This window comes from Cryptomeria japonica, chromosome 6, assembly GCF_030272615.1.
Source record: "Cryptomeria japonica chromosome 6, Sugi_1.0, whole genome shotgun sequence".
NCBI lineage: Eukaryota > Viridiplantae > Streptophyta > Pinopsida > Cupressales > Cupressaceae > Cryptomeria > Cryptomeria japonica.
The window spans coordinates 675,766,416-675,777,049 of NC_081410.1; the positions used below are offsets into that span (position 1 = coordinate 675,766,416).

At 32.5% G+C, this 10,634-nt stretch overlaps 1 protein-coding gene across 1 annotated transcript; it reads right to left on the reverse strand.

The window, feature by feature from the left end:
• Positions 1-8,998: 8,998 nt before the first annotated feature.
• LOC131044319 (G-type lectin S-receptor-like serine/threonine-protein kinase At2g19130) lies at positions 8,999-10,363 on the reverse strand. The gene is made up of 2 exons (XM_059222277.1): positions 10,220-10,363; positions 8,999-9,502 (listed from the first exon to the last, which is right to left on the reverse strand). Exons 1-2 carry the CDS (start codon positions 10,361-10,363, stop codon positions 8,999-9,001), a joined length of 648 nt encoding a protein of 215 aa, XP_059078260.1.
• Positions 10,364-10,634: the final 271 nt, after the last annotated feature.

Here is a 10,634-nt window from a genome sequence, read left to right on the forward strand (position 1 = left end):
AGGGTTCATGCATGCTGGAGTACATGTTTTATTTGCATGAATAAACAAATAAAACTATTAACTAAAAATAGCTTATGCATGGTGATGAATGAATAGCTTCATGTCCAAACTGGAGTTACATGGAGCTGCATACTAGAGCAGCATCACTTATCAACATTTATTGACTTGAACAATTACCCATATTTCCCTGGTAGGAGATATATGATATGAGGTTTGAATAGGGAAGTTGTCTCAAGCTTAAAAAGTAGGCTGGCTTTTCTTTTCAGTTGTCCGTTTTAATAGACATGCATTGAAACGAAATTAAATGGGATTTAGATATCAAATCAAGGGCAAATCTGATTAAAACTTGACGATACAAGGGCAAATCTGATTAAAACTTGACGATACATTAAATATACTCTCATCGATATTATCATCCATCACATTTAATGTACACCTTACGTGTCTAAATTTACGGCTTACACAATCTGCCCGTCCAAAATTTCCAAACGACATTCGTTGAATTGAAAAAGTAGCCATTTTGAATAGATGTTTCAGATTAATAATTTCCAAATGTGAAAGTGCCTTAAACACTACTTTGATAAATCTCCGCAAAGACTCTTTCAACAAAGACTCCACTTATCGCATACACGCAGTCCATGACTATCGGGCTCATCTTCACCCACGCCATGTGTGATTTCTGCTGCTGATTTAGTTTTTAAAAAATTAAATATGTTTAGCCTTTTAATGAGGTGCCATTGGCCAAGTTTTGGTAGAGATTTATCAAGGAATATTTTCACCTTTCTAATTTGATAACTATTATTTAAATAAAAAACAACCCAATAAATGAATACAGAACATATTGCAAAATGACAATCAATTATACAATTATTCTTGAGACTTAAGAGTTAAAAAGGATATTTTATTGATGGTGTTGCAAAGCAAAACTTTCATGTTTTCCCTCTAGCATTTGTGAAGTGTTTTCAAGAAACCTCTTTTTTGCAAGGCAACTTCAATCTTTAATGGCATCTTCATAGTGTTATATGTTTGAAAATAAAGTAATTTTCCACATTATTGGCCACCATATATTGTATGTCATCAATCTAGAAGGCCTCTCTATTTTTGGTTCATTTATATGATAAAAGGTAAAATATTGTGATGTAATCATGAATGCATCACATCTTAGCACATCCCAGAAGTATAGCTAGTACTATCTGAAAAGTTACATCATTCTATTTTTTGATAGTAATATAGGTTGGTAGACTTAGTCGGGTTCATTTTTCTCACAAATAGGATAAAGGAAATTAATGTATGCTCAAACAAATGACATCCTCATATATCTCTTGATCCTTTTTTAACTACAAACTATTTTTTGTTATGGCATTGGGTGAAGAAAAGGTAGATGCAATACAAGCTAGGTGAATCTACACCCTTTGGTCTTCCATACTATAGTTACATCCAATGGAATATACACCATTTTAATGCATTTTTATTTGCCAAAAGATATCATTTCATGGGAAATTTCACACCTTAAACTTAATCATCAACACATTTGTATTCCTAGTTACTATATTCTTGCTTACTCTTGTGGACTTCTCTCATAGTTCCACTTTTTCTTATCCACTATTTTTTGTAGTGTTGGTCTTTCAAACTCTCCTAAATGTTTACATTTCTTACAAGCACACTTATTTACCTCCATTCCCAATATCAATTAAGTGTTCTTGTCTATCTTTGTTCTTCTTTCATTTGTAGAATGATACAATTTAAAATAAAAGAACCTATTTATAAGTTTTGTGTTTGCATTTACCCCCATGTTTATATTATATTTATATCAAAGTATCTCAAAAGTAAGTTGGATAAAATAAAGAGGATTTAACTTGCAATGGACTAGGAGGGGAAGAAATGTTATAAAATAGATGGCACTTAACTTTTTTAAGAATATCAAAATCTATAGAGGCTATATTACAAACTAAAGATTTAGGAGGATGAACTTGAAATGTGAGGAATTTTTTTTCTATTTTAAATCATATGGAGAAGTTGATTGATGTTAGGATTGGAAAAAAGGAACCAAGGGAAGAGTAGATGTATCTAAATTCAAAGGTGATTTAAATCTATATTTTTTTATAAATTGTTCAAGACTAGGAGTGATATTCATAGGTAGAGGAATAGAGGAAGATTACTCAAATTATGGAGTTTCTAATTTAGTTTGGACTAGTAGTTGTGTATTTGCTTCTATGTTTTAGACTTTATTCCTAAGGTTTCATTCTATTAAATAAATGCAATGAGTTTAAGAATATACAATAATTGCCTTTAAATGAAAGATATTTGAAATCCAAAATAACTAAACAAGAAATAAAGAATTATGTTCATGCAATTGAGAATGAAAAAGGAAGATTTTTTTCCACCTATTAGATGGTCTAGTAGAAGTGTTAGGTAGTGCAGCGCATGCATGAGCTTCCTCTCTAAGAAAATAATGTTTTGGGTTGGTATTAACCCTCTATCATTCACCATGGATATAGATAAAATGATAGTTTTATTATCATTTTGAGCTTGATTATATTGTTTCAAATAACTAAGAAGTTAAAGGGGGTTGTTTTAATGGAGGTGTTTGAGTGAACCCCTTGAATATTAAAAAATGAGGCAGTGGCATTCACTAGAAGGTCTTGGTGGATGGACCTTTGTTCAAATAGGGGGGGTCGAGCGAAGGGCCCCTAGTCCATGCAAAGTTTCTAAAGTGCCTTCACTTGAATAGCTGGTTGCAAAATGTTCTTTTTGAAACACAATTTTTGGATTGTGGGTGAAATTAATCCACTATTGTAATGTAAGGTAATGCATCTCTAGGAGAAGTAGGTATGATATCATTCTTAAACCAAGTTATCTTCATGAGGGAAGGAATTTTAGGAGAAGGATCAACATCATCCTTCAAATCTTCCTCCTTGAGAGGGATATTGTGGAAAGATGTGTTAATAATCTCTTGCACCAAAATATCCTCATTATGGAGATGATCTTTGGGAGAGGTATCATCACAAGTGTAACATGAAACATCTGCCAAAGCATGTGTCACAAGTTGCAAAGAACTTCCTAGACCGTATGTTGCCAATTTAAAAACATTTAACAATACTTTTAAGAACTTAAAAGTGAAACATAAGATTTGTATAAGGGTTCCTAAGATATGAAATGTAAGGCATAAGAATTTTTCATATATTTTAAGAAAGTAGATATGAAACATAGGACATATTTCAAAAAATTTAAGAAATCAAATGTAAAACATAAGAAATCTTTCAAAATAATTAAGATTGTGAATAAGAAATATAAAAAAGAGAAACATCCTTGAAGCATTTTTGAAGTATGATTTAAGTGCATAGGAGATATGTTTGTATGTACAAATTCATTAAATGCATACCACCCATATGAAAATTAGAACAGATGCAAGCTAAGATATGTCAGGTTCACCAAAATGTAAGTATGAAAATAGGAGTTCAAAAGTTTATTTATGTAAACTAGGAATTAGTCCTATTTCACACAAATTACATGGTCAAATGGGGCAATGAAAAGGACATGACATAGCTAAATGAATTATGATGGTTCTTTAAGAGAATGCTCTTTGGAAACACTAGGTTTGTTTTTGCACACAATATACTAGGGGTAATTCATGGGACATTGTGCATTGGAATGATAAGACTCATTAGGCTCTATTCTTTAAGATAAAAAGTTTATCCCTTTTTAATAGTATTTGGAAGTCTTAATAGCTAATTTCATTCAAACTATATTGTTCAATTAGACTCTCTACCATGGCCTCAATTTTGACAAATACTCTACTTGGTAGAATTGAATGATCCAACTACAAGAGAAACCTCTATGTATCATTCCTATAATAAAATGTAAATTCTTGTTCAAAAAGATATCCAATTGTTTTGAGACATGTGAGATGTTATAAACTTTGAATTAGAAGTCATGACAACAACTTTCTTGCTCTATTTTAAACTCGTATTCAAACTTAAATTATCAATCCTTAAACTCCAACGTCTTATCCATCCCTATCTTTAAATCTTACTTCCACTTGTTCTTCCAATTTTTCCAAAGACCGGTTTAATGGATACTTTAAAGCTGTCTATGAGCAACTCCTAAACTTAAGCTAACTAAATAGACCAAAAATCAAATCAGCCTCTTTATTTAATCCAAAAGTGATTCACTAGCCCAACTCACTTCATGAAAACATCTCCATGCTAAACTTCCTATTTGCTACAACCTCAAATTAATTTATCTGCCCCCATCTTGCCCTTTTTGCACCAGGCTTAGTCCACCCTATATTGCTTTTATTCCTTCCCCTATGCACATAGTCTTTGGTGTTCCCTTATGTCCCCCTACCTACTCTTTGATTTTTTCATAGTCATGGAAAGTTTCTCTCTTTGGTACTTCTAAGCACAATGAGGTTACCAACAATTGTCGCCGAGTTAGTATCAAACATATTTGAATGTATGGTTTCCTTCTTCCAATCAGTCTATCCTTTGCACATTAAATGTCAAATATTATGTGCTAGATGTGTCACTCTGAATGATTAACTTGGTCGTGTTGATCAAAGGACAATTCATGAACAATAATGAGCTTTTAAAAAATTTAACCAGCTTAGAGTCCAAACTTCAAAGCTTGGAGGCTAAGCATGCTATTCAGATTTATCAAACTATTGGGTGATTTTCTCTAGATGCTCTCCTTAGCTGCATTCTGCTTTAGTCCCTGTATTGGTGATGGGTATCAAGATTCAGACAGAGATGGGATAACGAACCTAACAAGGATATATTGTCTCTTATTGCCTTCCTTATTTCATTGATGCAAGTAATTCACAACTATAGCAGTATGTTTGGCTTTATGAAGACTTTTGTCCAACTTTTCTACTGTAGGCTTGTATGCCATGCTTTGTTTTGTACTCATCACTTGTTATGTGTGACCAAGTTTTTGCCTAATTTTGGTGACATAGTTGTGCCTGCTCCTTCGTAATTAATTCCATTTGGTTTCTTCATGATGGTTCAATAGATAACGCATGTCTTTTGCTGTGGCAGATGTTATAGTTTTTGCAATTTTACTCAATTTTTTTTGTTCTTGTTGTTGTAATTTTGTTTGCCTTTTTCAGCATTATTCTATTGTAATTTGTAATCTCTCTGATGTAGTTGTTATTTGTACAATTTGTTGTTACTGCTTATTCAACAAAAATCTAAATATCATCTCTCAATATAAAAATAATTTTTCTATTAAGCGAAACTCCACTTAGCATACATTTGACTGTCCTTGCGATTTTTTTCTTTCAAACCAACAAAATGATCTCAAGGTCCCTATTATAAATCTATTTCTCCTTTTCACACTATTACCAAAACCATTTTATCACGCTAATCATTGAAATATAGCTATCTACAGATTTAGGAAGAATTAGGAGTTATGAAAATAGGTGAAGCTGGAGAAAATTAGCGACCTTTCCTGCCAGTGCTTTGCATAACTAAATCAACCATTCCAAGTCCACATAAATATAAAAGAGGTTCTTAAGATTCTGAAGCAAAAGGAAAAGAAAGAAAAGTAGTGGGACAAAGATATTAGAGCATAGTAGAAATAAAGAACCAAGAAAAAGACAGTTGCCTCTACTGTATTGAAATTAAACTTGTTACATATATTGTTAGTAAGAACTTTAGCTCTTTTCTATAGACAAAAATGAAAAGGCAGTTTTTCCTTTTTAATAGAAACTTCCTTAAGTTTATTTCTATGTAAGCTTCACCTCTCTAGGATTTATCAAAATACAAAAATAGAATAAGAATCAACTGGATAATAATACCTTGCTAAGTATCTACATACATATTTTGTCATACAAAGACAATATCTAATGATAGAGCTGTACAGGACTCGTAAAACCAAAGTCAAACAAAAATTGGTTGAGCCATTCGTCATCGGAGTGATACCAAAAGACATTTATCCCTACATAAAGGAAAATAGAACAGAAATAGGAGAGTGAAATAAATCCATTAAATGTTGAAGTAGCACCATACAAAGGCCTTATTTGATGCAGATAAAATAGGACAAGAAGTAGTCAGGGGTAGTATTAATTCAAGTGGTCAGTGAACAAATTAATAATTGATAAGTCACTTGTGAATATCAAGCCATCAATATATAATTAAAATATGATTTTGATCATTTATCTTTGTATATAATATAGGTTTATTGTTATTCTTATTGAAGCTATTTTATAACACGTTAAAATCAATTCTATTGTTACTCTTATTGAATCATATACTAGTATTTTTCGTTGCTAATTTAATGAAGTTTTACTCTGAAAGTGTGAGCATGTCCTTCCTAATTGATGAAGGTATTACTTGTGGATAACTTTCTTAATCTTGAGACGACATGAAAAAGGTATCAAGAAGGTGACGCTTGTTAGAGTCAATATTTTTGTATCATCTCATGATAAACTTGCTATAATACTCATTATTTTTGTACGTTCATTCCATGCTTCTTCTTCTATGAGTTGCACATCTGCACTAATTAAAAAATTTCTAGTTCTTATGAAGTTCTTATTATACAATTTGTAAGATTTTGATTCATCACTATATCAAGCAAAAATATTTTTTCGATCAATTTTTATCCAATTTTATTCACTTCAAGTGCATGTGCATATACTACACATCTGAAAAATCTAAAAAGAAAAGTGCTATGCTTTCTTCTACTCCATGTTGCTTCTTGAAATTATTCTCAACACTTTCATTTGGATAGTTATGCTTTATGTAGACTTGCACATGCTACAAACTTTTATCAATACTCTATGATTGTTCTAATCTTTCTCTTTAACATGCCATTTTTCTAAGATGCGTAGCTAATAGTAAATTTATTGTGTATTTTATAATCCTTGCAAAATCTTAAGAAACCATTTAAAATACATTCAACACCTTTACTTGCTCCTAGAGTTTTGATATACTGTCCACATTGCTTCTCAACTAGATATTTAAGTTGTTACAAAATCTCAAATATATCGTGCTTAATTTTTAGTAATACCCCATGTTTTCTATTATAGTTGTCAGTGAATGTTAGAAATTAAAAACATCCACCAACTGATGATATTTTCATTGGTCCATGCACAAATTAGAGTTAACAATATCCAATGGTACCTTAAATTGATTTACAACTTAAGAATGATTCTAGATGCTACTTTCTCAAGATACTTCTTACAAATGCTTGATTTTTTAATGAGTAGTAGGCTTTTTAACATTTCCTTTTGAGTAGAAAATTTTAACCTTCAAAATTCATGCATTCAAATTTTAAGTGTCAAAGCTAATTCTCCTCTTGTATTTCAAATTGACAAGTTATTTGAGTGATATCTTTTTATGATAAGTATGGGAATTTTGAAGTATCTCTAAAAGATGTTCTAACATTTTTTTTAGTTTTATCCATGGACTCACTAAGGAGTGAGCTTGAGAAAATTCCACTTTCAAATATGGTTTCAACCTTCAAAAACAAATATTCTAGTGTTCATCATTCAAATTTTTTTATAAAAGGGTTTGTTATAAATTGGTCTACAATTACATATTCTTTATTTTGTAAAATACCCTATACCCTATCTAAAAGGTTTTCCAATTCTCATCAAATTATTCTTTAATCCAAGAATAAAGCATACAAATGAAATAAAGATATTCTTCCCCTACTTAATTATAATATTAATATTCATTTTTATCGTGATTAACACCTTATTAACATTTCCCAAACTAACATCTGATTCTACAAATGTATCCAAACTAGAAAATATTCTTGAATTCTCTATTGTGTGATTTCTACAACATCACTTTGGGTAGCTTGTAGATTCAGGCCATGGGTGGAGTTCCATCTACCCTATATCCCTATGTTGGTCTAGTAAATTCATCCATAATGGTAAAATATTCAAAACAAAAGGTGTTTTTGAGCCCTACCAATACTATCAATAGCCTAAATTAGGTCATGAAAATATTTCTTTTACATCTTATTGTATACACAATCTCATACCTTCTACTTCAGGATAACCACATACACCATTATAACCCTCTATTGATGATGGTGTACCTTCTACTTCTAATTCATCCTAGTAATGATTAGGGTTCCTTAAATACTTCACCCCTTCTTGCCTTGGTACATATAAGGTTGAGTGTTCTCACTTCAATAACCCTCTATGGAACATGGATTGATATTTTCATGATAAAACACATCTTTACATTATCAATTATGCTACTACTTCTCCAACATGTGGCTATTAATCTCATTTTGACAAGGGTAGTGATGTGGATCCTCATTCTCTTTTTGACTTGGAGACACATAATGGGACTATATCCATAATGATGTCTAAATATGGATACAATCGAAATGATCTTGAGGACATGGAATAAGGATTTAAGGTACATGTGAAACCTATATTGCATCTTCTTGTGAGTTTAGGTTGCTATGTTTTTCCTTTATCTAAATCAACTCATAGATTATGTTCAGTAATTGCACCTTTCTATTTTGCCTTGATATACTTCTTCTCTTTCTCCTACACAAGAGCATATCTTGCATATTCTCTTAAAATCTTCCTTTACCACTCTTCCTTCTATCAAACACAATAAATTTCCTAATACATCAAATCAACACTTATTGTACATATCATCAAATTTTAATACATTCCACCAATTAATTTCAAGCCTTAAGAATAAAAACAAACATTATTTTGATATATGAAAAATTAATAGAAAATAAAACCTCAAACAATTTACAACTATCATATAATATAACTTTATTATTAAACAATAAAAAATAATAATTTATACAATAATATAACCTTCAAATATGACAACTAATAAATACTAATATTTAAGTTCTTATAAGTTTAACATAATGTTTAACGAGTTAAGAAAGTTAAGAATTCTAACTAATATTAATACTAACTTGTTACGATTTTTATTTATTTTTATTACTATACTTTGTTTTTATAATAAGTTGTTCCCTGAAAGCATTAATATTTAGAAACTACTAGAAATTTCTACTAATCACAATGATCATTGACAAGGGCTTGGAGGGACCTCTCATATTGTTCCACATCACCTTCTGATTTGCCTTCCAATATCCGAACAATTTGAGCCATGCTCGGTCGTTCATTCTCATCCATTTGAATGCACAGAAAGCTCACCAAAGCTGCTCTTCTCACCTCTTCAATATCTGCCATGTTTGCAATCCTTTCATCCACAATATCGATTGTGTTTCCCTTGTTAATTTGAGTTGCTTCCCAAGTCGGAAAGTAGTGCTGAGAGTCCTGGATGCTCAAGTCACTATTTTGTTGCCTTGAGATCAGTTCGAGCAGGGTCATGCCAAAATTGCATACATCCGCCTTCATTGTTATTGGCAAGCCATAAAGCCACTCGGGAGCTAAATACCCTCTTGTTTCCCTGTTTGTTGTCAGCACTTTGCTGAAATCTCTGCCAACAAGCTTTGCCAGCTCAAAAGCAGCCACTTTTGGAGAGAATTCAGCATCCAGGAGAATGTTTTCTAGCTTGATATTGTAATGGATGATGCAATCTCTTCATTCTTCATGAAGATAATTTAGCACCTCTTATAGTGCCCAAAGCGATTCCAAATCTGGTTCCCAGTCTAACACCTTGTCTTCTTCTTTGGACTTGCGGGACAAGAAAGAGTTGAGGGACCCATTTTGCATGCACTCATAAACAAGCATTCTTTAAGATCCGTCCACGTAGAATCCTCGGAGCCTCACCAAATTTGTAAGGAAAGCCACGGTGCGGAAATGCTCTCCTAATGTCAATTCATAGAGGATGTAAGAAACAATATCTATCTACTTCCTAAATTGCATAATCTCGAGATGACTTAAACAGAAGAATAGAGAACATATAAAAAACATGCACATATACACAGAGATTTTTACCATGGGAAACCCTTTCGGGAAAAACCCGCACACCAAAAAGCCGAGCGTCTCCCTTATATTACAGTAAACGAAGTTACATACAATTGACAATGAACTTTTTGCACAGGCTCAGATTGTATTACAATCAACCTGAATTACTTACACACTCATTTCCTAATGAAACTTGTAGTAGTTTATACACATTGCAATCCGTTATGAAACCTGGTGCTTTAACTATCACTACACAAAAAATGGTTGCTAACAGCCTTGTCACTCGTCGGTCCATCTGGCGGTCATCAAACTATGTACGAACACCACCATACGATGGATGCTACACCGCGGTCATCATACGCCATTTGAATCACCGTACGGATCAGCATTGGCAACTACCAGAGCATTGGCAACTACCAAAATCACGGAATCACCGTACACATCAGCATTGGCAACTACCATAATCACGGAATCACCGTACATGTCAGCATTGGCAACTACCATACGGGTTAAATCAATACGTACAAGGCATCTACAACATTCTCCTCAGTGCCAACCTTTTCTAGCTTCACCTTCCTATCTTCAACCATGTCACGTACAAAGTGATATTGCACATCAATGTGTTTTGTTTTGGCATGGTAAGTAGGAATCTTCGCCAAACAAATTGCACTTTGGCTATCACATAAGATAGTGATTTTCCCTACATCAAAACCAACATCAGAACACAAGCGCTTAAGCATGAGTAGATGCCATGTACTCCGCATCAGTTGTAGAT

What these genes read in the sequence shown, in the direction of transcription:
- LOC131044319 (XM_059222277.1), bottom strand. Translation starts at nt 10,363, where the DNA reads ATGGTAGTTGCCAATGCTGACATGTACGGTGATTCCGTGATTATGGTA. An exon ending in CGTACGGTGATTCAAATGGC is followed by an intron (nt 9,503 to 10,219) that starts GTATGATGACCG and finishes TACAATATCAAG; the next exon opens with CTAGAAAACATTCTCCTGGA.